The 25,362-nt window shown below is 39.5% G+C and overlaps 4 protein-coding genes across 6 annotated transcripts; 3 read left to right on the forward strand and 1 right to left on the reverse strand.

Annotated features, from left to right (window-relative positions):
* Positions 1–343: 343 nt before the first annotated feature.
* Positions 344–4,882, reverse strand: LOC140791420 (uncharacterized). Of its 3 annotated transcripts, none has more exons than XM_073141983.1 (3): positions 945–4,882; positions 780–841; positions 344–694 (listed from the first exon to the last, which is right to left on the reverse strand). In XM_073141983.1, exons 1-2 carry the CDS (start codon positions 4,801–4,803, stop codon positions 816–818), a joined length of 3,885 nt encoding a protein of 1,294 aa, XP_072998084.1. In that variant the 5' UTR covers positions 4,804–4,882; the 3' UTR covers positions 344–694; positions 780–815. The 3 variants fall into 3 exon arrangements, with proteins under 3 accessions (XP_072998084.1, XP_072998085.1, XP_072998083.1); XM_073141984.1 differs by lacking the exon at positions 780–841 and having other exon boundaries at positions 945–4,006; positions 4,348–4,466; XM_073141982.1 differs by lacking the exon at positions 780–841.
* A 3,314-nt stretch (positions 4,883–8,196) lies between these two features.
* Positions 8,197–9,348, forward strand: LOC140791521 (uncharacterized). The gene is made up of 2 exons (XM_073142135.1): positions 8,197–8,467; positions 8,544–9,348. The coding sequence occupies exons 1-2, from the start codon at positions 8,318–8,320 to the stop codon at positions 9,174–9,176; spliced, it is 783 nt and encodes a 260-aa protein (XP_072998236.1). The 5' UTR covers positions 8,197–8,317; the 3' UTR covers positions 9,177–9,348.
* A 2,326-nt stretch (positions 9,349–11,674) lies between these two features.
* On the forward strand, positions 11,675–13,859 carry LOC140791175 (phospholipid-transporting ATPase 1-like). Its single transcript, XM_073141588.1, has 2 exons — positions 11,675–13,226; positions 13,546–13,859. Exons 1-2 carry the CDS (start codon positions 11,675–11,677, stop codon positions 13,857–13,859), a joined length of 1,866 nt encoding a protein of 621 aa, XP_072997689.1.
* Positions 13,860–16,921: 3,062 nt separating this feature from the next.
* LOC140790680 (phospholipid-transporting ATPase 1) lies at positions 16,922–25,073 on the forward strand. The gene is made up of 7 exons (XM_073140871.1): positions 16,922–18,866; positions 18,995–19,301; positions 20,103–20,790; positions 20,877–21,000; positions 21,109–21,328; positions 23,968–24,426; positions 24,627–25,073. The coding sequence occupies exons 1-7, from the start codon at positions 17,321–17,323 to the stop codon at positions 24,835–24,837; spliced, it is 3,555 nt and encodes a 1,184-aa protein (XP_072996972.1). The 5' UTR covers positions 16,922–17,320; the 3' UTR covers positions 24,838–25,073.
* The last annotated feature ends 289 nt before the right edge of the window (positions 25,074–25,362 follow it).

The following is a 25,362-nucleotide window of genomic DNA, read 5'->3' on the forward strand; positions in this document are numbered from 1 at the left end:
CTCACCATTAATGGCCATGCATACTTCAAGCTGGTACTGATCACCAACGTCGGCGGTGCCGGCAAAGTGATTGCGATCTCCATTAAAGGCTCCAGAATAATCTCTGTCTATTGAGAAGTTAATTGCATGCCAGATTATTCTGTTGCGTTAGACTGCTGCTGTAAGTAGAAGCAACAATCCAAGTACTTGTTTCCCCTGCTGAGAAAAATGAGACAGATTAGAAATAACCATCCTAACCAGCAATTTAAAGCTTACATAAAGCAGTTACAATCTTGCTTCACACTCTGTATATGGCAAACTTACACAATAAAATTAAATGGGGAAATAACCGTGGCAAATAAAATTATAGTACGCAAGCTTCAATCTTATTACAAATAGGGATAAACAAACTTTATTACATTGCAAACTTACAAACTTTATTACATTGCAAACTTACACAATAAGTAGAGATTGAAATGCAAACACACTGTACTGGAGAAACATCAAACAATATAATTTTGATACACAATATATACTAGTATTTATTTTGCCAATTAGACAAACACATGATAGCAGAAGAAAGGTGCTTTGATCCCGTTTTCTTTATTTTGTCGAAATAAATTGTCATGCTAGATTGAGGAACTCCGTTTCCTGTAGGATGTGATGACCAAAATAATTTGGACTTGGAGGGAGGGAAGAAGCCTCACGGCAAGGCCTGGAGACAGAGCGAGCAATGTTAAAACAGTCAGCTCAAAGGTAAAGGAAAATAGATAAATAAATAATGGAATATGATTTTATACTCATTTTGCTGCTGGCATTAATCTTCTCACAACTCCCTAAGGAGGCAAAGTGTAACCTAATGCTACAAATATGAGAGGAGATTATCAGCTAGCTAGCAAAGAAGAAATGTGACTAAGAAAACGTATTAGGCGACAAATTAATTAACGGATGGTATGGTTACATACTTGTTGATATTCTGATATTCGGAATGTGAGATATCTTATCCCAGTCTTCACCCGTCTCTTTCTCAGTGCGTTTCCCTAAGCTCTCGCTGCATGGACAGATATTTAACGTCTCTAGTGCAGTGAGATGTTGAATGCTCTCAGGCAAACGATCGATGAGTCCGCAACCTTCGATCTTCAAGGATCGCAACGAGGAGAGTTCCCCCAACCATTCTGGAAGTGTGGTAAATGATTTGCAATAATCAATTTTCAAGGTTTCGAGAGAGGTGAAGAGGTGTCGGATGCTCTCTGGCAAACTGATCATATCTTCAAGCCACCTAATGCTCAAGTGTTTTAGGGACATTCCATCACAAACATCTAGCCCCATAAGAAGTGGTAGCATTGAGCTTTCTAGATTCAATGTCTCAACTGATGGTGGAATACCTGGTCGTACTCGTAGCTTCGGACAATTAGAGATTCTCAACTGTTCAAGGCAAGGGAACATGGATGCTCCTCTTTCTCCATCCCCTACCACTACAGCAGTCACCCATTCTTCAAGCTCCGCCATATTATAGAGCATTAGTATTTTCAGTGAGGAGAATGATGTCCCTGCCGTATTTTTTGCCCCACAGAACTCGTCACTTATTCTCCTTATTTTTGGCATATCCTTAATACCTATCATCTCAAGCTTAGGCAGCTGCCCTAGCATGGGCAAGAGTTCACAATCAGAGATACAAAAAAGAGCGATCTTGACCAGATTTGGGAGAAATGACTCTATCTGATTCCTCATCCAAGTAGGGAACATTGTGCCACTGTATCTGAAAATGAATAAATCCTGCAAATTCTGGTGTGGTTGGAGTGCTTCTAGCATGGCCTCCGCAACCCCTCCATCCGCATTCTCACATTCATATGTTAGAAATTTGATACTCCCTCCTCTCTCATTTAAATTTGTTCTCTCAGCATGAGCGATGTTGCACACCACATATGCATTAGGTTGACCATCGATAAGGTAAAGTTCTATATTTGTCGCAGGCCCAAATTCTAGTGGCTCACTGCTTTGGATCTTTAGATGTGTCATGTCACGAATAGCTTTTGGTGACTCAATAAGCCCACACCTCTGAATGTCTAGTATTCTCAATTCCATAAGATTACCTAGAGATTCAGGTAAACTTTTGAGATTTATACAACCACATAAGTTCAATGAATGTAGCTTTTGGAGGCTCCCAATCGAGTCAGGAATTCCCCAAAGTTTTCTAGAAAAGGAGAGGTTGAGGTGCAGCAAATTAGTAAGTTTTCCGATAGATACAGGAAGAGCACGAATATTAGAACCACCACTGATGTTCAATATCTCCAAATTCATAAGATTGCCCACAGATTCAGGTAGACTTTCAATATCATAGCAGTCTTCAATGTTCAATGTCTTCAAATTCACAAGATTGCCTAGAGATTCTGGTAGACTTCCAAAATTATTGCACCAACCGATGTTCAATGTCTTCAAATTCACAAGATTGCCTAGAGATTCAGGTAGACTTCCAAAATTATTGCACCAACCGATGTTCAATGTCTTCAAATTCACAAGATTGCCCAAAGATTCAGGTAGACTTCCAAGATTATGGCACTCTTTGATGTTCAATGTCTTCAAATTAACAAGATTGCCTAAAGATTCAGGTAGACTTCCAAGATTGCACCCTTCGATGTTCAATGTCTTCAAATTCACAAGATTGCCTAGAGATTCAGGTAGACTTCCAAAATTATTGCACCAACCGATGTTCAATGTCTTCAAATTCACAAGATTGCCTAGAGATTCAGGTAGACTTCCAAAATTATTGCACCAACCGATGTTCAATGTCTTCAAATTCACAAGATTGCCCAGAGATTCAGGTAGACTTTCAAGATAACTGGACTCTTTGATTATCAGTGTCTCTAAGGTCCAAAGTTTTCCTATCCTTGTATCTACTCCTTCAAAGTTGCCCAAAATTTTGAGACACCTTAGTTGTTTCAACTTGTATATTGAAGTCGGTAGCTGATATTTGGAATTAATACTGAATTCTAAGACTCTAAGATACTTAGTGTATGAGAAGATATCATTAGGAAGAGACCTGCATTCTTGGAAGTGTAGTGCTCTAACCTTCCGCGGTAAATCTCTCCGGAACACTAATGGTTCATCATAATTGATCATTGATGCATAGCGACACTCCTCGAGATTAATATTTTGGCTCTTTCCAGCTTCTAAGACTGAAACTTCATGCCCAGCAATAGATGTTGCAAGATCGTATACCAAGTCGTGCATCTCGTAAGTTTCTCGTTCAGTTTCTTCAAGAAATGAAATGGCCAGCAGATAGTTGACATAATAATCACCAACATGTTCCTTCTGAATGAACCTTTGAGCAATCCATTGCTGAATTAGCATGTCCTTGTCTAGCTCAAAGGCTTTGGGATACATAGAGCAATAAACGAAGCATAATTTCAATGAAGAGGGCATATATTGATAGCTTAACTTTAGAGAGGATATGATTTCATTCATGCATCCACCTTCCTCTTTATTCAATTCCCAAAATTCACTATGTAATACTTCCTTCCATGCATCTTCCCCACTCTTAAAGCAGAGCATGCCTCCGAGAACATTAGCTGCCAAAGGTACACCTTGACATTTCTTTGCTAATTTCTCTCCAATTGATACTAGATTTTGATCTCTCGCACCATCTGACCGGAATGCCCTTTGCTCGAACAACTTTGAGCAAACATCATCTGACAAGAGCTTCAACTTATGTGGGGCTTCATCACTCATGATTGAAGAAACTCGTTCACTACGCGTAGTCACTATTATTTTGCTATCTCCTTTACCATCTTGTAGCACCTGCTTGAAGTCCTTCCATTTTTGCTGATCTTCATTCCACACGTCGTCCAAGACAATCAAGTATCTCTTCCCGTCTAGAATCTCTTTGGCTCTTTTGATTTTGGACTCCAAATTGCCAAGGCTATTCCTATTTGCAGTTCCAGATGATAACAATATATCTTCGACCAATTTCTCCAGTTTGAAGTCCATAGCATGAACCCATATCTTCGGCTCAAAGACCCCCTTTATCCTGCCATCGTTAAAGATTAGTTTGGCAAGCGTCGTCTTCCCCAATCCCCCAATGCCGACTATAGAAATAATAGAGACAGCGTCACTGGGAGACAGCAACCTATTTATTATCTCTGTCGCTTCTTCACCCCTCCCTAAAACTTCATCTTTGTTCACTGCGGAGAAGGTCGTGCGACCCTCAATTACTTCTTGTGAATTAGTGATAGACCCCTCTTTCAGACCATATCTGCTCCTTTTGGATGCAATATTGTCTAGTCTCTTTTTCATGCACTTCAATTTGTGAGCCATAATTGGGAGGCTCATAGAAAAAAATGACATGGAGCAGGAGAAGTACTTCAATACCTTGGTATCCTTTGACTGGTTTTGGGCCTGGAACTGGAATTGGTCCAACATGTCTTCAATGTCGTAGGCAGCAGCTTTGAGGTTCTTCAACCAGGTGCGCACAGATTCCCTTTCATGAGATTGCTTCTCAGCATCGTTGAGGAATGCTTGAATGGAGATCAAGGTGTTCTTCATGTCATCGAGGTCATTCTTAAAATTCCATACCAGTCCAAGCTCCGACCTTAGCCGGGAGCCTAACTTGCTAACTAGCCCGTCCACAACGACTGAAACAAGATGTTCTCCCACTATTTCTAGAGCCATTTCTAGAATGATTAAATCTCTTAGAACTCCAAAGCAAAGAAAGCAAATAAATACCATAGAGAAGAATGACTTGAAACAGAGGTAATTAAAGTGAAGGGTGTCATAATACAACTGGAATTGGATCCTATTCTTCTTCTTTCGGGCTGGGGAAGGCATATAATATAGCTCGATTCCTTTCTTTCTTTCCGTCTTTACTTTGATGCAAACTGACCGCAAACTGACCAAATAGCTATCCCTTTAGTAAGGTGGTGATTGGTTTGTACATGAAGAGTAACTATTTATAAATTAGGTTTTTTTAAAAATATAAATCTATGATTAAATATTTGTTTATGTATGTTTTGATCAAATTACGTATAAGTTATGCACAAAATCTTATTACAGATTAACAGTGTGATAAAATTATGAATATTTTTTAAGTAAATTTTTTATTATATTTAAATAATTAAATATAAATTTTTAATAAAATTATTTAAGATAATTATTATACTTTTCAACCAAACAAAAAAATAAAAAAATACAATATATATATATATATAATTTTTATTTAAAATATATGTATAAAATTATTGAGAATCTTATACATGAATTGCTTAGATTTTATTTTGCATCCTAAACACACTACTGAGAATTATTGTGTAACTGAAACATCTACTTGAAATATACTGTATCATTATAGATTGTCGTGTCAATAACATGAAGCCAACCAATTATATGCCAATTTGATTATTTTTATTTTTTGCATTTTTAAAATTTGGTAGAATATTTATCGAAAACCCAAATTTGGTATTTATTAATAAAATTTCAATCAATAATTCAATTCAGTGGAGATTGGTTTATATGTAGCTGGTATAGTTTAGTTTTTTAAGGAAAAGGTTGTAAGTTGGAATAATTTATTAATTTTTAAGAATACATCAATGTAGTCTAATTCACAGTATAGAGGAATTAAGTGATAGACTTTTAATACAAGCCTTATGCTTGGCCTATAGTAAATAATGTTATATATAATGTAGAGAATGAAGTTCAAGAGCACACATAAAAAATTAAGAGTAGAGTGTAGCCTCACAAATTCACTAGAATAGAAAATCTCTAGTCTTACTAGTTTTATTAAACTAGCAGTCATACAGCCTCATAAATCTCACAAAGAAAGAATAGCGATAGCTCGCCAATCGGGACAATAAATGAACAAAAACTTAAAATTATAATGGTGGATTAAAACATAAAAGAAAATGATCTAAAATGCCACAAAATGGAATGTGTTGTGATGGGTTTCTCTTTTAAAATTGCCCTCTTATTCATTTATTTATTTATTTATTAACCTTCTTCCTAGTGTTAATTGGTTTGGCAAAATGATTTTTTTTTTGTGATTAAAATTGCATTAAACTGAGAAGGCAAGACGACCTAAAACGATTACACTCTGCTACCTAACTAGAGCAAGATGCCAGCAGCGTTAAAACATAATATGGATGTAAACTTAGACACACCTGAGCCATCCCACAAAAAAGGCAATGCAATTATCCTAGAGTACTTAGCGAGCTAGTTAGCATTGGTCAAGTTGAAAGAGTCATCACAGTTGAGCTTGACCCATAACTATGAGGGCGACGACCATTGGATGAGTGGTGGGGGAATGTGCTTTTGCTGAGACTTGTTGTTCAATTGGAGATATTCCATAGTCATAGTCATAGTCATAGTCATAGTGGTGCACCAACTAGTCTAGGCGGGGTAAGAAAGAGAGTTACAATTTGTAGCATTTCTGTGTTTCCAGAGTTGCAAGAAAGAATTAGCAATCAGTGCAAGAATAAAATATTTTCGGTCCTTAAGTAAGTTTCCTCCCTCTTTAAGCCAATCTCCCTCAAGCCACCTGCCATTGAAAGACAGGTGGATACCCAAGACTGACAAGTTTAGATCCCAGATTTGCTTGGCAATATTACAATCAAGAAAAATGTGGTTGGCAATTTTAATATCCTTGCCACAAATGTCGCATAGGGGGTCCATATGCATACCTTGCTTTAGGAGTCTAGTTTTGGTAGGCAAGCGATTCCAAGTGAGCTTCCAAAGAAAGGTATTGATACGAGAAGCTATAGGCAAGTTCCAAATAAGCTTCTATTTTAGGTCAACCTATTGTAAGGATGGAATTTGGAAATAAGGAAATTATAAGCATTCTTAAGGTGGCCAGACCTCGAGGGTCATCGGCCCAAACCTAGGTGTCATTGGAAGGGTAGCGGGGGAGCTTAATGTTCTAGATAATATCACACATATTCTGACCAAACCATTGTAAAATTCTTTCGGTATGCCACATGCCCCTATGCATTAATCTAGCCATTTTCTTCTTCCCAGGCTTACATTCATGTTGAGGTAAGTGGACTTAAAAGACAGTGGCATAGAAAGAGCCAAGGTTCGAGCATAATGGAGGTATTTCTACCATCACTGATATTTTTAATGAAGCCATCTTTAAGACTAGAGGCCGCATTAGAAATGTGATTGAATCTCCCATATTTGCTTGTCATGAGCTAAACCCAACGGAGGGAACAAGCATTGAGTAAGTTTGAGATGATGGGGTTCATGAAGGCCAAACGAGCCAACCTGAGGTTGAGGATACTTAGGCCCCCTCTATCTTTAGGCAAGTTAATAGTATTCCAATTAATCAAGTGACAGCCTTTTTTGTCTCTATTAACCCAAACGAAGAACCTAAAGCGCTTATCAATGTCATCAATGATCTTGAGAGGGATCACATAATTACTCAAGTTATAACTAGGGATAGCATTGATGGTGGAATTGAATGTGATCATCTTGCTGTTACAGTTTAGCAAATTGAGTTTGTTAAGGTGAGATCATGTAACTCAAACCAACAATCTGATGCTAATGTCAGGTTGAAAATATTAATTATTAATAAGATCGATCCATCGAGTCTAATAATATCTATTTGATGATTAAACTATAAAAATAGGCATCACTTTTGTCAATTGACAAGTTAATTATAAGCCGAATCATTTCTGACAGATTATTTTTTGTGACCATTCATGAACCTGAAAGTTAGATATGGGCTGAACAAAGAGCCAACCCTCCCTACATATAGAGGCATGTAGGCTTCACCAAACTTTTTAGCTGCCTAGTCTAGGCTTCAAGTCTTATGGGTCGCTGAATAATTGCTCCGAACCAAACGCCATCGAAATCTGCTTCAAGCCATCGCATTGCCGAGTTATTCCTCCAAACAAATCGTACTGCCGAGCCATTAACCGAATCAAGCAAAATCATCAAACCACCGAATAATTTTTTCATAATATTATTTAGGGTTGGAATCCATTAAAGATGGCTAGTGACAGATTTCTTCTTCGCCTAGTTGAGCAATCTGGGTTTTTTTGTCTTTTTTTTTTCTTTTTCTTTGGATCTCCTTACGTTATATGAGATAATTCAGCCTGCAAAATATAAGACTTTTATTTTTAATACTAGATAGCTTTAGAATTATTCTAAGCAATTTATACAAGAGAGATATTTTTAGGGCAATTGGGTAAAAATACTTTAGTTATACGGTAGCTTATGGAGAAAGTTAACATTGTTATCCACAATTGTGGTCAATGTTTAGTTGGGTCAGCAGTCAGATTCCTTCAGTACTCTTCTCCTATATATCTCTTCCATAGATAGATAGATAGATAGATTACATAGATAGAAGGAAATGGCAAATCTATTCTGCAAGCAGGCGGATAAGTATGCGGCAACTCGGCCGAGTTATCCACCGGAGCTCTTCCAGTATATCGCGTCCAAGACGCCAAACCACGACTTAGCTTGGGATGTCGGCACCGGCAGCGGGCAGGCTGCCGTTTCCGTAAGACAATCTTTAATCTTACTCTTTACTAATTAAATTTGCTATAAATCCTTTTGTTAATCCTAATCGCCCACAGCTAGCCAAGATGTACAAGAACGTCGTGGCCACCGACACGAGCGAAGAGCAGCTCTCCCACGCACCCAAACTCCCCAACGTCACCTACATCCACACCCCAGACCCCACCCACTCCCTCTCCGACCTCCATGTGGCGGACCCATCCACCGTGGATCTCATCACGGTGGCCCAGGCCCTCCACTGGTTCGACCTCCCCACCTTCTACGCCCAGGCCCGCTCCATCCTCAAGCGCCACGTGGGCGTCCTCGCTGTTTGGTGTTACACCCTCGCCGAGGTAGACCCCGCCGTGGACTCGGTCTTCCGTCGGGTGTACACTTGTGCGGAGCCCTACTGGGCCCCGGAGAGGCGGACGGTGGAGGATGAGTACAGGGGCATCGATTTCCCGTTCGATCCGGTGGACGGGGAGGAGGGAACGGGGCCGGTGGATTTCGCGGCGGAGAGCGCGATGGACTTGGAGACGTATCTGACGTACGTCCGGTCGTGGTCGGCGTATCAGACGGCTCAGGAGAAGGGGGTGGAGCTGCTGACCGAACGTACGGTGGGTGATTTCTTGAAGGCGTGGGGTGGCGATGGGAGCGCTGTCAAGGTGGTTACGTTTCCAATTTTTCTTAGGATTGGAAAGGTTAGAGATTAGATGTTCTAATTTTACAAATTTGAATTGAATTGGAATTGTAGATTTATTTTCTTCCGAATTAAATGTGTTACTAAGTGTATACAGAAATTGCGAGTAGGAGAATTTGTGCAAGATTTGTAAAATGACACAAGATATGCGTAATGTTTGCTAAATATTTATTTTTTCCAAAGAAGTCCTTAACATTGCATTAAAATTTAATATTATATATCAAATCCCAAAAGTGGGCAATCCAGTCGTTATGAAAGAAAGTTATAAACTCATTAAGCTTCAAGTAAACAATACAACATGCACTAAAATATAAAGGGAGGTAGGGCTACACCATGGAAACAAGTTTTACACTTAGCTAAACGCAAACTGAACCATAATAAAGAGAAGCAACAAGCAACTAACAATAGAAATAAGAATATATGCAAAGAATTCTTCGCTCCTAGAAGTAAGCCTCTCTCTTATTCAATATGGACAGCACCACAGAGAGCATAGCAAAAGGCTTAGAGGAAGAAGGCAAGCATAAGAGAATTGACATCATTTGACTCCATCCAAAACTATAGAAAACCCAAGACCCCAAACCTCCACCATGCTAAGGAAAGAGAAAGATAGAACAAAAAACCCAAAATTTAGGTATGATAACAACATTCGAGGCAACGAAGATGGGGTTGCAACTAGGCGGACGATGGGAAGTGGTGACATTGTGGCCAGTGACCCAAGGCGGCGACAAAGGCGAGGAGTGAGAGCAGGCTAGGCATTGTCCAAATAACTCAGGATGCCGAAACAAGGATTATCGAAAGGCATGGACTAGGGATGAGTTTAACGACGAAGAACAGCAACAACAGGACAAGGAGAATAATCAGGAAGGAGGCGTAGGAAGACAAGGGCCCACAGTGAAGCCGAGATGCCAAGGGATTTTAGGTTGGAGGAGATGAAAGGAAAAAAAAAATTGACGGAGGATGGAGCTAGGATGAGGAAAAACAAGATAAATAGGAGAAAATGAGGGGGTGGGGGGACCTCACAAAGAAGGTGGAAGAGTCCCTCCCCCCTATTTAATTTTTGAGACAGGACCTCATCAACTGTCTACTATCTTTTAACCTCTTGAGAGTGATATTAGAAACGTCAAATAATATCTTACCCTCAGAGAATCTCTTTTTTTTTTTTTTTTTTTGTCAAGATATATGTGTACAATAGTCTTTAGAGCATCAAAAATCGATCACGTGAAAGTCACATGATATATCTTTTTTAAATATAAAAATTTAAATAGATAACTAACAAAAAAGATAGTTTAGAGGATTTATATTTATATATAGCGACAAAAAAGTGTTACATAGTTAAGAGCAGTGAGACTGATAAAATAAATAAGGAGGTTTAATGTTGCATACCTGATTTGAGGGTGTTCAAACATGGCCAAGCAACCAAGAAGGAATGTAAGAATTAGAATTGGCCTTTACCCCATCCCTAAGAGAGGCGTATAATATAAAAATGGGGAACGGGGTTTAAATGTAATTATCCCTATAATAAACAGTAACATTGAGAATCGCGAAATAGCCCAGTTTATGCTTCGGCTCGGCCCGTAAGAGTGTCTACTAATAACAAGATTGGGCCCATACAAATTATAAATCCACCCACACTAATTAATTGCATCTAAATTAACAAATCCACATTTAAGTGTGCCTAACTGTCCTCCCCATACAACTCATGCAGATACCCGCCTCCATTTCAGGGTGTTAGTTAATACCAAATGGCAAGATTTATAACAGTTAGATTCCCATTACGCAGTTATTCTCCCATGATCCCATCTTTATGAAATCAACTATTCTAGAAGAGCATATATATATAGTTTGGCTATATCCACCCAATATAGTTGAATGCGAGCATTAAATGTGTTCCCATTAAAGTTAGATACCGGTAATTCTTTGGGAAGTTTGATCTTTTCCAATCATCTAGAACGTAAAATTAAACATGGAATTACAGGATTAGGAAACCCAAAGCCATCAAATCATCTCTAAGGACAATTTTAGAACGGATATTTACATCCAGTTAGTCCATATGATCGATCACTAGAAACATCTGAAGAGAAGTCATCTATGAGTATCCATTAGACTTAGCCGGCTTTTAGGAAATCCCATGAAGAAGAAGAAGAAGAAGAAGAAGAAGAAGACGACTGCCGCATTATTTTGAAACATATGTTTGTGGCTGACGAACGGCATGATGTTATTAATGAATTTTATTAAGGAATTTCCAATTCAAAGCAGCTTCTTAGAAATGCTAATAACAACCAACGCCAAATGCCACCCAAACTAGCCCGAGATCTCTTTATCTAGAAGTTCTTGACTCCATGGAGAAGACTTTCATACATTTCCCTCTCTCTCTCTCTCTCTCGACTTTTATCTTTCCATAATCCCATTTTTCTCCATTCACATTACCATCTTCCTCTCTGTCTTATAGTTACTATGCTTTCATATACTCTACTCTTCTAATTAATCATTTATCCAACTGTCCTATTATTCATGGCTTCCAACCGTCCTCTCTTGATCCCATCCTCGCCGCCGGCCCAGCCGACAGCGCCCGAAGACGCCAAATTGCCGGACCCGATCCCGTCCCCGATCCTGAGATCATTTCCATCTCAGAGAAGAAGTATGTCGTCCCGGGACGCGTTGCCGTCGCTAGCGGAGTTGATGTCGAGCTCGAAGAGAGGCTTCTTCGTCGAGAATTCGGACCGCAAGAATTCCAGGCGGTCGAACTCCGAGCGGCTCGGCTCGCAAAAAGAGATCGCCGACGAGGAAGCGCGGTTTATCTACATCAATGATGTGTCGAGAACCAATGGTCCGGTCAAGTTCCCGAACAATTCAATCCGGACAACCAAGTACTCCATCCTCACTTTCCTTCCTAGGAATTTATTCGAACAGTTCCACCGCGTCGCCTATGTCTACTTCCTCGTCCTCGCCGCGCTGAACCAAGTCCCCCAGCTCGGCGTCTTCTCCCCGGTCGCCTCCGTCCTTCCGTTAGCCTTCGTCCTCGGCGTCACGGCGGTGAAGGACGCGTACGAGGACTGGCGGCGACACCAGTCGGACAGCACCGAGAACAGCCGCGGAGCGGCCGTACTTATCGATGGCGAATTCAAGCACAAGCGTTGGAAGGATATCCAAGTCGGGGAGCTCATCCGCGTCACCGCGAACGAGACCCTCCCCTGCGACATGGTCCTCCTCGCCACCAGCGACCCCACCGGCGTCGCCTACATCCAGACCATCAACCTCGACGGCGAATCCAACCTCAAAACTCGGTACGCCAAGCAAGAAACTCTCTCGATTCCTCCCCAATCCATGTCCGGATTGATCAAATGCGAGAAGCCCAACAGAAATATCTACGGCTTCCAAGCCAGCATCGAAGTAGACCGGAAAAGATTCTCGCTTGGGCCGTCGAACATCGTCCTCCGCGGCTGCGAGATCAAGAACACGAGGTGGGTCATCGGGGTCGCAGTCTACACTGGCAAAGACACCAAGGTCATGCTCAATAACTCCGGAGCTCCATCCAAGCGAAGCCGGCTCGAAGCCCACATGAATCGGGAGACCATCTTGCTCGCCATTGCTCTCGCCCTCTTGTGCTCGATCGTTTCCCTCCTCGCCGGGCTGTGGTTGCATCGCCACCGCAATGCGCTCGACGAAATGCCGTACTATAGGAAGAAGGACTATTCGGGCCCGGATAAGGATAATTACAAGTGGTATGGGGAGGGGTTGGGGGTAGTGTTCAGTTTTATGAGCTCGGTGATACTTTTCCAGATAATGATCCCGATATCTTTGTACATATCCATGGAATTGGTGAGATTGGGGCAGGCTTTCTTCATGGTGCAGGATAAGGGTATGTTTGATGAGAGGACTAATTCCAGGTTCCAGTGTCGGGCGCTGAACATAAACGAGGATTTGGGGCAGATAAAGTACGTATTCTCGGATAAGACGGGAACTTTAACCGAGAATAAGATGGAGTTCAAGTGTGCTAGTGTGTGTGGGACGGATTACAGCAACGGGATAGATGGCGATGTTATCGAGCGGCCTCCTGTTACTGGTATGTTGAATTGCATTTCACACCTTATATTTTCACTATTTTCAATTTAACCCTTAAGTTTTTAAGCAATTATTAACACGGATGCAAACTAGTTTTTTTTTTTTTTTAAAAAGCAGTCCAATAATTCGGTAGTAATTATGATATTTTAAATATTCTCAGTGGCAATAAATGTAAATATGCCAAAATATTTTGTATTACTAAGTAATGCAGAATATATGGTGCTAAACATAGTTGGTATAGTTAAATTTGGCATATTGTTTTTAATACTCCCAAGTCCTTAGTCCTTACCAAAGATTCCATGGATGTATCTTTGTAACAGTGGATGGTGTAACCTTGAGACCAAAGACAAATATCAAGGTTGATCCAGAGCTACAAAGTTTACTAAGAGATGGGGTTGGAAGAAAGGCAGATGGAGCTCGTGATTTCTTCCTCGCCTTAGCTACTTGCAATACGATTGTGCCAATTTTGGTGGACACCCCTGAGCAAGAGATGAAGCTGATAGACTACCAAGGTGAGTCCCCAGATGAGCAAGCATTGGTCTATGCTGCTGCTGCTTATGGCTTCATGCTCATAGAGAGGACTTCTGGCCACATCATCATTGATGTCTTTGGTGACAAGCAAAGGTACTCCTAAACCCTAATTACCTCCTCCATCTTTCTTTAATTTAACTCTTGTTTCTTATTCCGTTTTAATATGCCTTCTAAGTAAGAAAAGCTTATGAAATTTGCTTTTAGTGTCTCAAAAATATTAGACATTTTGTTTTAATTTGCCTTTGTGTATGTACTTCGTTAACGGCTATTAGATTAAATTTAGCAGAAAAATAATAGTAAGATCTCTTATCCTTCTAGGAATGATCATAAGAGTAGGAGAAAGAATTTGTCTTTAGATTTTTGTCCTTCTATTAGTTTAGTCTAGTACTTCTCCACCTAGGGGTGAAAACGGATCCGATACAGATCGGATAGTGCTCAATCCATATTCGGATCCATATTTTTAGTCCGGATACGAATTCGGATACGAATATTAGACGGATAGCAAAATTTAAAACTATATCCTAACTAAACGGATACTGATAATTTTCAGATAGAGGATCGGATCTTAAACAGATATTGATTGAATTTAAAATAATTATAATATTTTATTTATATATAATTAACACAAAATTATTAAGAGTTTTAGGCTAAATAATTTTTTTATATGTCAAATTTATAAAATTAGAGAAATTAATCTCTATAAATAATATATAATGTATTATTAGTAATAATATTAATATTTACTATTTAAATAAGGAAATTAAAAACTGTAAATTATTTTAAAAAAATATGCGGATATCCGATATCCGTATCTGAATCCGAAAAATATATCCGATACGTATCCAAATCCGTATCCGATTTTTTTTCAAAAATTCTATCCGAATCCGTATCCGAATCGGATAGAAATTTTTTTTTTATCTGAATCCAATCCGAATCGGGTCGGATAGCGAGCTGGGTCGGAGTTAATCCGACCCGTTTTCACCCCTACCTCCACCTCATCTGCATGAATGAAGATGAAGTGGTTGATTAGTTGTTGTTGTATTAAATTCTTTACGGCAACGAGTTCAAACGCTAGATCCGAGAATTGCGCATTAAAAATGAACCTATTTAACATTCTCGCATCAATATTTTATCAATTCCACCAACAAAATTAGATATACTTATATATGAAAGTACTTGTAAGGGGAATGCCTTTCCGTGGACTTATCTTATAATATTATTCCAATAGGCAAGTCGAGTTATGAATAAGTGAGATGATGCTAGTAACTAATTGAGGTTTAGTTAGGATCCTCGACGTCACTTAACTTTAAACACCTTTATTCAATATATATCAATACAACTACTCCACCCCCCGCCCCCCCCCCCCCCCAGTACACGTGGCAGACAATATGCCAAGTGTCATCATTATTTTTTTACAAGGCTTCTAATTTGATGACGTGGCTTTGGAAAATGAAAGCAAGTTTGTTACTCAGGAAAGATACCACTTTTGGACGTAGTAGATAAACCTTCATGTTTGTGTGATATTGATTGTGACATAAAGAAAGATTCAAAGGAAATATGATAGACAAGAAAAGAAGATTGGAGAAATTAATTAAGTTTAGTTTCATATGAAAAATATTTAAACTTAAAAATAAATAAAACTTCTCATGTCACCTCGACTAGTGGCGTTTCAGTGATCATGATTTAGTAAAGAGAAAGTATGCAGAGCTTTATGGATCCTCACGGAATAAGAATCTAGAGGTGAAATTTTTTGATGATCAAGTTTGTAAAGGGGGCGGGATAATATCTTGCTAGATTTACTTATCCTTCTTTATATTCAAATTTATATTTATATTCCGATAAGTTTATCCAGTTAGTTAGTTAGTTAAAGTCGACGTATTCAATCTATACAATTTACGTCTCCATAAATATTTCTATGTAGAAGTTGGTAGGTTTATCTGCACAAAAAAATTATGATCCAGGTGTTTTCCTCGTGATTCCATCTAGAATTTCGTAATTCAATGAAGGAAAAATATTCGTGACACTCTTCTTTGACATGATCATCATCTTTGTTAGCTATTACGTGGACTAAGAAGCCAAGTTTGACACCTATAATATAAGGAATGACACTATATCTTATTCAAGTCTTCTTTCCAAGCCATCGTAATAGAATAGGATGACTGACACCTTTGAATGTGGTAGCCATCTTTGACTTTGACTCAGCTATATTATATAATCGAGCTCCGTCAATCGTACGGTCGAGATCCTTCCGTGATCTACAAGTTATTGGATGCACCCTTCGATGGAGGAATTTAATCTAGGAGGGGGACCCACTTGCTTATAATGTACACGAGGCAGGCTGGGTGGTATAGCGTGGAAGGGGAGAAGAATAAGTATTAAGTGTCCATAATAACGTGTTGAATTGAATGATTAGAATAATTCGATTCAATGTTTCAGATATTATGGGAGAGAGAGAGAGGTTTGCCGGCTAATTTTTTGTGACAACTTTATATGTTGGCAATGGGCACAAAAGAATCAATAATGTTTAGCCTTTTGGATTATAGAGTTGGATTAGTAGTAGTCGCTATGATTTAATGGAGAAGTTAAATTAAAATCGTCAATTAGTGACGATTAATATGTTTGATGTATGCTCAAAGAGAATCCCAACTATATAATTGCACGCCTAATCGATTGGATACAAAGATAAGATTCCAAGGCGTAGCAAGAGGCATCGACCATGAATGAAACCACGTGACTCACAACTAAATCCAAATCCATCATTACTCATCATGCCCTGTACCTACTGGACTCCAATTTGGCACCTTAACCCAAACCCAAACCCACTCAAAATCAAATAGAATCCTTCTAGAAGAAAGAGACCTATCTATCTTCTGAGTTCTCTCTCTATATCTCTACTTGGCATTTAAATTTTAAACTCTCTCTCTCTCTCTCTCCCCTCCTTTATCGTTGTTTTCTTCTCAATTTGATCATCATGGATAAAAAGAACATATCTCCAGATATAAAGTCTCCATCCATAGTAGCCAATGCCAATCCCGTCCAGACGTCCTGTTCCATTTAAAAATCTCACCTTTGTTTCCTTCCTTTTCTTTTCCCTCTCTCTCTCTTCTTGTTAGGACTTTTCCCCTGGGCTTTTAATACCCAAACAACTCTTTTCGTTTCCTTTTTACTCAAGCATCCAAGTCTCAACTCAACTACCAACAAAGCTCCTTCCTTTCCTCCTCCCAAGCTCCGAGCCTCCTCCTTTGACCTTGCTCTGTCTTCTCCCTCCTCCTCCTCCTCCTCCTCTTCTAACTTTGTCTTTTCCTCCATCTTTTCCCTTTCCTCCATAAACCCCAACGCGTTCTTAACTTTCCCCAAGTGGGTCTTCGTCCTCCACCCTTTCTTTACTTCAAAGATCCAATCTTGTAAGCTTTTGACCTTCTTCTAGCCCGTCTTCCTCATCATCCCTTCTCCTCTCTAAAAATCCAATCTTGAAGCTTTTGACTTTCTTCTCCGTTCTCATCTCTAAAAATCCAATCTTGGAGCAAATCCATGTCTCTGGTACCTCTCTAGCACCCTCTTCCCATGACCTCCGAGTGGCCGCCTTCCTCTTTTCCCCCAAATCCATCTCCGCCACCATTAACCGACCTCCCAAAACCCATCTCGGATCCTCCTCTACGCCACGACCACGCCCCCTTCCACTCCTCGCAGCGCTCTTCCCGCTCCCGTGCCTCTCTCGATCGCATCTCCTTCGCCGAACCTCCAGTCCACGTCCGCCACGGCTCGCGCGCCGAGTCCGAGCGCCTCGCCGCATCGCAGAGGGACATCGCCGACGACGATGCCCGCATCGTCTTCGTCAACGACCCCACGCGGACCAACGAGCGGTTTGAATTCGCGGGCAATTCGATCCGCACCGGCAAGTACTCGGTTCTCACCTTCCTCCCCCGCAACCTGTTCGAGCAATTCCACCGTGTCGCCTACATCTACTTCCTCATCATCGCCATCCTCAACCAGCTCCCCCAGCTTGCGGTCTTCGGCCGTGGAGCTTCGATCCTTCCCCTCGCCTTCGTCCTTCTTGTCACGGCCGTCAAGGATGCCTATGAAGACTGGCGCCGCCACCGCTCGGATCGAATCGAGAACAACCGGATCGCGAACGTGCTGGCCGACAGCGCCCAATTCTTGCCCAAGAGGTGGAAGGATGTGTGCGTGGGGGATGTAGTTAAGTTGTTAGCTAACGAGACCCTTCCAGCAGACATGGTCCTGCTTGCCACCTCTGACCCCACCGGAGTGGCCTATGTGCAGACCATCAATTTGGATGGCGAATCCAATCTAAAGACGCGGTATGCGAAGCAAGAGACTATTCCGTGGGCTTCAGAGGTCAATGGGATTGCCGGGATTATCCGGTGTGAGCGCCCGAATCGCAATATATATGGCTTCCATGCCAATTTGGAGGTTGATGGGCGGCGGGTCTCGCTAGGCCCATCCAATATAATTCTCAGGGGTTGTGAGATTAAGAACACGGCGTGGGCGATTGGGGTGGTTGTGTACGCAGGGAGGGACACTAAGGTCATGCTCAATAGCTCTGGGGCTCCTTCGAAGAGGAGCAGATTGGAGACCCATATGAATAGAGAAACACTGCTCCTGTCTGCAATCTTGATTGGGATGTGTTCCATTGCATCTATTTTAGCTGGAATTTGGCTGGGCAATCATGGGGACGAGTTGGACCTGGCACAGTTCTTTAGGAAGAATGATTACTCGGGCGGAGATGAGAGCAGGTATAATTACTACGGGCTTGGGTCGCAGGTGTTCTTCACCTTCCTCATGTCGGTTATCGTGTTTCAGATTATGATCCCCATATCGCTCTATATCTCGATGGAACTTGTCAGGTTGGGGCAGGCTTATTTCATGATCAGGGATACTAATTTGTATGATGAGGCTTCAAATTCGAGGTTTCAGTGTAGAGCTTTGAATATAAATGAGGATTTGGGGCAGATTAAGTATATTTTTTCGGATAAAACTGGGACTCTGACAGAGAACAAGATGGAGTTCCAGTGTGCAAGTATCTTAGGAGTTGATTATAGTGATGGAAAAGCTCCGGAGCTAGGTGATACGACAAACAAACCCATTAAAGGTAGGATAACCTTCATTCAACTTCTTAGTCTTCCGAATATTCGGTTATGATTTTTTATTTTGTTACATGGCCTGCTTAAGAGGGTTGAGTTTTTCTCTTCTTTTTTTCTTGTATCATTCCGGCAACAGTCGACGATCAGGTTTGGATGCCAAAGATGCCTATTAAGACTGACCCTGAGCTTGTGAGGTCATTGAGAGATGGTGGAAAAACGAAGGAAGGGAAAAGTTGTCATGATTTTTTCCTGGCTCTGGCTGCCTGCAATACCATTGTGCCTTTGGTTGTTGAGACTCCGGACCCTAAAAAGAGGTTGATTGATTATCAGGGTGAGTCTCCAGATGAGCAGGCACTGGTTTACGCTGCAGCAGCATATGGCTTTGTACTAATTGAACGAACTTCAGGGCACATAGTCATTGATGTTCTTGGGGATAGACAGAGGTACCATGATTTTTTTTTGCTTAACTAACTATTAGCTACTATATGCTTACACGGTTAATCCATTATTTTTTGCTAGCAGTGAAGATCAGTAGTGAACTGTTATCATAGTTTCTTTAAGGTACTATGCTATTATGTGCTAGTAGTTGTTGTAAAGGACAAAGAGTTTGTTTCAGAAGAAGATACATCTTCTAATTGCATAGCATTTGCCAGGACTAATAGCAAGAATATTTTTTCATCAGCAGATTTATAGTTTGCAGCTGACATGGTTGCTGGTGTTTGCTGTTGCAAGGTTCTGAATAGTTTAATCAGTAGTTGTAGCTTTTGTGGTGATGATGGTAATCATTCATTCATTCCTTTGTTTGTGGCTATAGTATTAATACTTGCTGAAAATCTTCCCCTTGTGATGGCGGACCATCTCGCCACCTTCCTTAACTAGTTATGTGGTATTAGGTATTTATGGTGATGGGTAGCTTATTGTACTTCTGGTGATGATCTCCAAGCAGAATGCATTCATCTTTTGCTTCTAGAGGTGGACAATGCTCTTAGTAGTTATGGAATTCATACTTGGAGCTATAAATATTTAGTTTCATTACTTTTTTTGTGCTGTTTTTGCTAGTTTAAGAGAGTAATACTTATTCTTGCAATGATAATTTTCTTATTTTATTTGCTTTTGTTGGTTGTATTTCGAAATGGCATTTTATATTATTTCAACTTTTGCATCAGTTGAGAGTTTCACACGAGGAGCATTTCAGTTTGTCTAACTTCTGGTCCTTTTGCTTTGTGATGTTGTTGGATGTGCAGATTCGATGTACTAGGTCTTCATGAGTTTGATAGTGACCGTAAGAGGATGTCTGTCATAATTGGCTGTCCTGATAAAACAGTCAAGCTATTTGTGAAAGGTGCAGACAACTCAATGTTCGGAGTCATCAACAAATCCTTAAATTTGGACATTGTCCGTGCAACTGAGACACATCTCCATAATTACTCGTCATTGGGTCTGAGAACATTGGTTATTGGCATGCGGGAATTGAGTAAGATAGAGTTTGAAGAGTGGCAATCAACCTATGAAAGAGCTAGTACAGCATTATTTGGAAGAGCGAGCTTACTACGAGCCGTTGCAACTAATATTGAATGCAATCTCCACATACTAGGCGCCTCAGGAATTGAAGATAAGCTGCAACAAGGGGTACCTGAAGCAATAGAGTCACTGAGGCAAGCAGGGATCAAGGTTTGGGTTTTAACAGGGGATAAGCAAGAAACTGCCATTTCCATTGGCTATTCTTGTAAGCTCTTATCAAATGAGATGACACAAATAGTAATAAACAGTCACTCAAAGGAGTCTTGTAGGAAAAATCTAGAGGATGCAATTGCCATGTGTAACAAATTTTCAACAATATCTCCTGCTTCACAGAATGATGCGGTTTCTCTTGCTTTAATCATTGATGGCAACAGCCTTGTATACATTCTTGAGACAGAGTTAGAAAAAGAGGTACTGTGCATGATTAATTTAGAATGACAGTAGTCTTTTCATTACTTTATGCTCACTTGACTCTTTTTTCGTTTAAAATTCTGCAGCTATTTAGAGTAGCCACAGGGTGTAATGTTGTCTTATGTTGCCGAGTGGCACCACTCCAGAAAGCTGGAATAGTTGCACTTATCAAGAACCGAACAGATGACATGACGCTTGCTATTGGAGATGGTAAATCACTCTGTTTTAATTTGATTGATAAGTTTATCTTAAGTTCTTAACTATATTAATTTTGAGCCCCATAATGTGAGCTAAGTTTGAGCAATATATGTTGTCCAGGTGCAAATGATGTTTCCATGATTCAAATGGCTGATGTTGGGATAGGCATCAGTGGTCAGGAGGGACGGCAAGCAGTTATGGCCTCGGATTTTGCGATGGGGCAATTCAGATTCTTAGTACCCCTTCTATTGGTCCATGGTCATTGGAATTACCAAAGAATGGGCTATATGATCCTATACAACTTTTACAGAAATGCCGTGTTTGTCTTTGTGCTTTTCTGGTAAGAATTTTCTCTAATGGTTGTGCTTGAGTTAAATTGTTTTTCAAAAATCTTGCAGAGGCATACGTTTCTGTTTATTTTCCCATTATTCTTCATTGGGTGTGCTAAATGTTTGTAAATCTACTAAGATGCGCTCAATTTTTGTGATATGATATGCTCTATAGTTTCGTGAATTTTCTTATTATCCATGGTTTTTGACTTTGTTCCTTTCTTCTCCCCCTTATGATCATTTGATATTAGACATGATTATTGCTTCTGTTTGGGGACACTAGCTATGGACACTTCAATTTCATTTTGCACAAACAGAAGTACTTTAGCCTCCATTCTGGATTATCTTTTTTCCTAATCTAGATTAGGGAATACTATTCTAGATTAGAAATTAAACATCAAATTACCACTATTCTAAATTATAAATGTTGTTCAAATTATTCCACATGTAAGTCCAATTGCGATTTTACCCTTGATTTGATTAAAGTTAACTTCTTATTTGTACTTTACTGTAATCATGTGTCATGTCAAAAGTAATTACTATATTATTTTAAATTACAAGTAAACATTAGAATATCCTACTCTAAATTAGACGTATAATTTTAGGAATACGAATCTAGAATAGCTATGTTAGATTTTCTTAATCTCACTCAAAGTGAATGAGGCCTACAATTTACGTTTCTATCAGGTCTTGTATTCTTTGCTTCCCTTAACATCTACTATGGAAATATCATAATTAGCTTTATTTCCTCAAACTTAGCCCTACAATTGGAATATCAATCTCAACAACAGAAGTACAAAACCTTGAATTGGAACTATGGTATGTTGGGAATACTCCTCCAACTCTCACTGGTGGTCAAATTCACTATTAGTCTACACTAAGTAAAAACCAGTAGACGTATGGCTGCCATACAACAAATGACATATCCATCAACTTAATGGCTAGTTATTGAGGTTGAGTTGTCCAAACATGATGGCTTGAAAATTCATTTTCTTGAAGAAGATGATGTATCGTTAGGTACAATCTATAAGAGAATTTATATTCTTGAAAGAAGACGGTATTATTATTAGATGCACTGTTAATTGCATGAAGCAATTGTTGCAACCACGCAATTTGCAAATCTAGCGAGTACTGTTTGTGAAACAACTGATAAACCATTTGAAACCCACTATGTACTGCTTATCATGAATTTCTGAATATTTGATAAAATCTTTCCCTTTGGCATATTTTATTGTCATTAGTGGAGACTAGGCACTAGTTGGTGGCATCATAGAAAAAAATCAGCTTGATTGGAATTTTGATCTTAATCATAACAAAGGTGGATTGCTTTGTACTGTTGGCGGGGAAATAGTAAGTTTGTTAGATAAGAGAACTTAATTAATGTAAGTATTCATGCAGAACCACAATCTTTCATGCTTCTGTTTTGTCTGTTCACTTGCCAATGTTTAGCACAATAAAGCTATCTGTTCTGTTATTATGAAGGAAATAGGTGTGTGATCATTTAAGATCATAATGACTGAGTATAATTACACATTGGTAACCTTCAGAAAATTCTGATCGTAAGGTTGAAAGGCACATTTAGTGGTCATTCCTTTGGGTCTCTTCCCTTCCTGTGTAAGTTCCTGTGGTAGGTGAGTTGTTAAGGGCCACATTTGCAAGGCAGTTTTTAATTATAAGTTGAAGATCACACGTCTTTCTGAATCCCATGCCTGAGATAGTATGGATGCCCAAGAAGTTCTCTCATCAAGGACTAGTAAGCAGGAAAGGATCTTCTTTAATATGATGGTTGAGAAATATTAGTTAACCTTTTGATATATCAGTCTATTTTCAGATTACTCTTTTAGTAGTCAAGTTAAAGCTAAGTCAATGCTTCTTTCGGACCTTTCACAACAACACTCTCTCCATCTCCATCACTCTCAGGCATGTGGTAGTTCTGTACTTTGCTATGCTAAATATGTTGTTGTTGAAAACCAAATCCTGTTCCCCCATATTTGTGCATGCTAGCATTCCAATTATTGCTGGCATAATATGAGTAGAGGCTGCAAGGAGGTTTTCCTAAAATGAAAAGCAAAACCATTGTTTTTGTGACTTACATCATTTGGCATTTTTGTTGCATTTGAACATGATAAAACACTATGTTCATTTCTTTTTTTTTTCTTGGGGTCCCAAAAAGGCAAAAACTATTGGCACTGTTGTGTTTAATAACAAATTAAATAATGCTCAATAGGATTGGATATTTTAAGCTGTTAGAAATGCTTGTACTTACTCTTTTGCTTGGCATAAATGGATAAATTTTTGTAGTATTTTTCATTTGATTAATCACTCACTGTTTTGACTGGAAAGATTATGCTCAAAACCTGTAGTTCAAGTGTGTAGCATTATGGAATTACCTGTCTTTCCTCCAATAAATGATAAAATCATCTGCTAGTTCTTGATAAATGTAAAGGTCTTTGTTCTTTAGATGGTAACTGTCTTCAGTAATGAACGATAAAGATTACCTGATAGAAGCTTGGAGAAATCTATGTCTACAGATACAGTGATCGTAATTTAGTGGCCATATCCTGAGCTAGAATTATTATTGTTCTCTTTGGAATTTTTATTGAGAATACAATAATTTAAGTGCCTAACAATAACCTTTGATCATTTGCAGGTATGTACTTTACACAGCTTTCTCCTTGACCACTGCCATCACTGAATGGAGCAGCGTGTTATTTTCTGTGATCTATACTGCTGCCCCAACAATTGTGGTTGGAATTCTGGATAAGGATCTTAGTAGGAAGACATTGCTGGAGTATCCCGCGCTCTACGGAGCCGGACAGAGGGAGGAGAAGTACAACCTGAAGTTGTTTATCTTAACTATGCTAGACACCGTTTGGCAGAGTCTAGCTATCTTTTTCATTCCCTATCTTGCATATAGACACAGCACCATTGATGGATCCAGTCTAGGAGACCTATGGACCCTTGCTGTGGTCATTCTGGTAAACGTTCACTTAGCGATGGACATAATCCGGTGGAATTGGATCACACATGCATCAATATGGGGCTGTATTGTTGCAACAGCCATTTGTGTCATCATCATTGACTCTATATGGTTACTACCTGGATACTGGTATGTCCTTTTTCCTTAACTCCCACACTACATTTTGGATGGCATAGCTTTATCTGTCGGCATTTTTTACGCTTAGAAGTACCTTTCTTAACTCTTATACTAGTGCAGCAGAACGTAGAATAAGGAAATGTTATTATATGCATTCTCGCAATATACAATTATATCTTGAAAAGAGTTGCTGATATCTCTTTATATTTCAGGGCAATCTATCACATAATGGGTACTGGCTTGTTTTGGTTGTGCTTGCTCAGCATCATGGTAGTCGGCATGATTCCTCATTTTGCCACAAAAGCTTTTACAGAGTATGTTATGCCCAGTGACATTCAAATAGCCAGAGAATTAGAGAAGTTTGGGAATGTGAACGGCACCACTCCAACAAATATTCCCATGAGAACATTTTCACAACCTTAGTAAAGGGGGGGTTCTATACCGGTCATTTTTTTTTGGTTATTTGATCCAAGTTCTTCTTTTCTGTGTGTATAATTTACTCGATTCTTTCAGCTGTGAGACCGTTGTCTTGCCGCGTTCGTGTTTCTTACCTATCCAAAGGGGTAGATTTGTAGTCCCAGAGTTGCATATATTATCTATATATAATTCATTTTAAATTAAAGCAAATGAAATGAAAAGTAATATTGTTCAAATGGAAACCTTCTGACTTCATTATCTGGAATGATGAGCAGCACATCATTTTTATGCCATTTTGTTCTTCGTTATGCTATCCATCAAATATATTTATCTCCTATCGGAAAGGTCAATGCAACCTAATATAAAGATGTATTTTTACCATTTATCTTGAGGATGTCATACTGCTTCAAGTTTCTCTCTTTCAAACTACCACTTGCCTGATGCTAACCTGTGAGATTAATGACTAAACTATGCAAAATGATGAATTAGTCCCCAAAATTCTTCTCCTCTAAATCTAACAACTTGCATGGA

The sequence above is a fragment of the Typha latifolia genome, chromosome 6, assembly GCF_019914945.1.
Source record: "Typha latifolia isolate L0001 chromosome 6, TyphaL0001v2, whole genome shotgun sequence".
NCBI classification, from domain to species: Eukaryota; Viridiplantae; Streptophyta; class Magnoliopsida; order Poales; family Typhaceae; genus Typha; species Typha latifolia.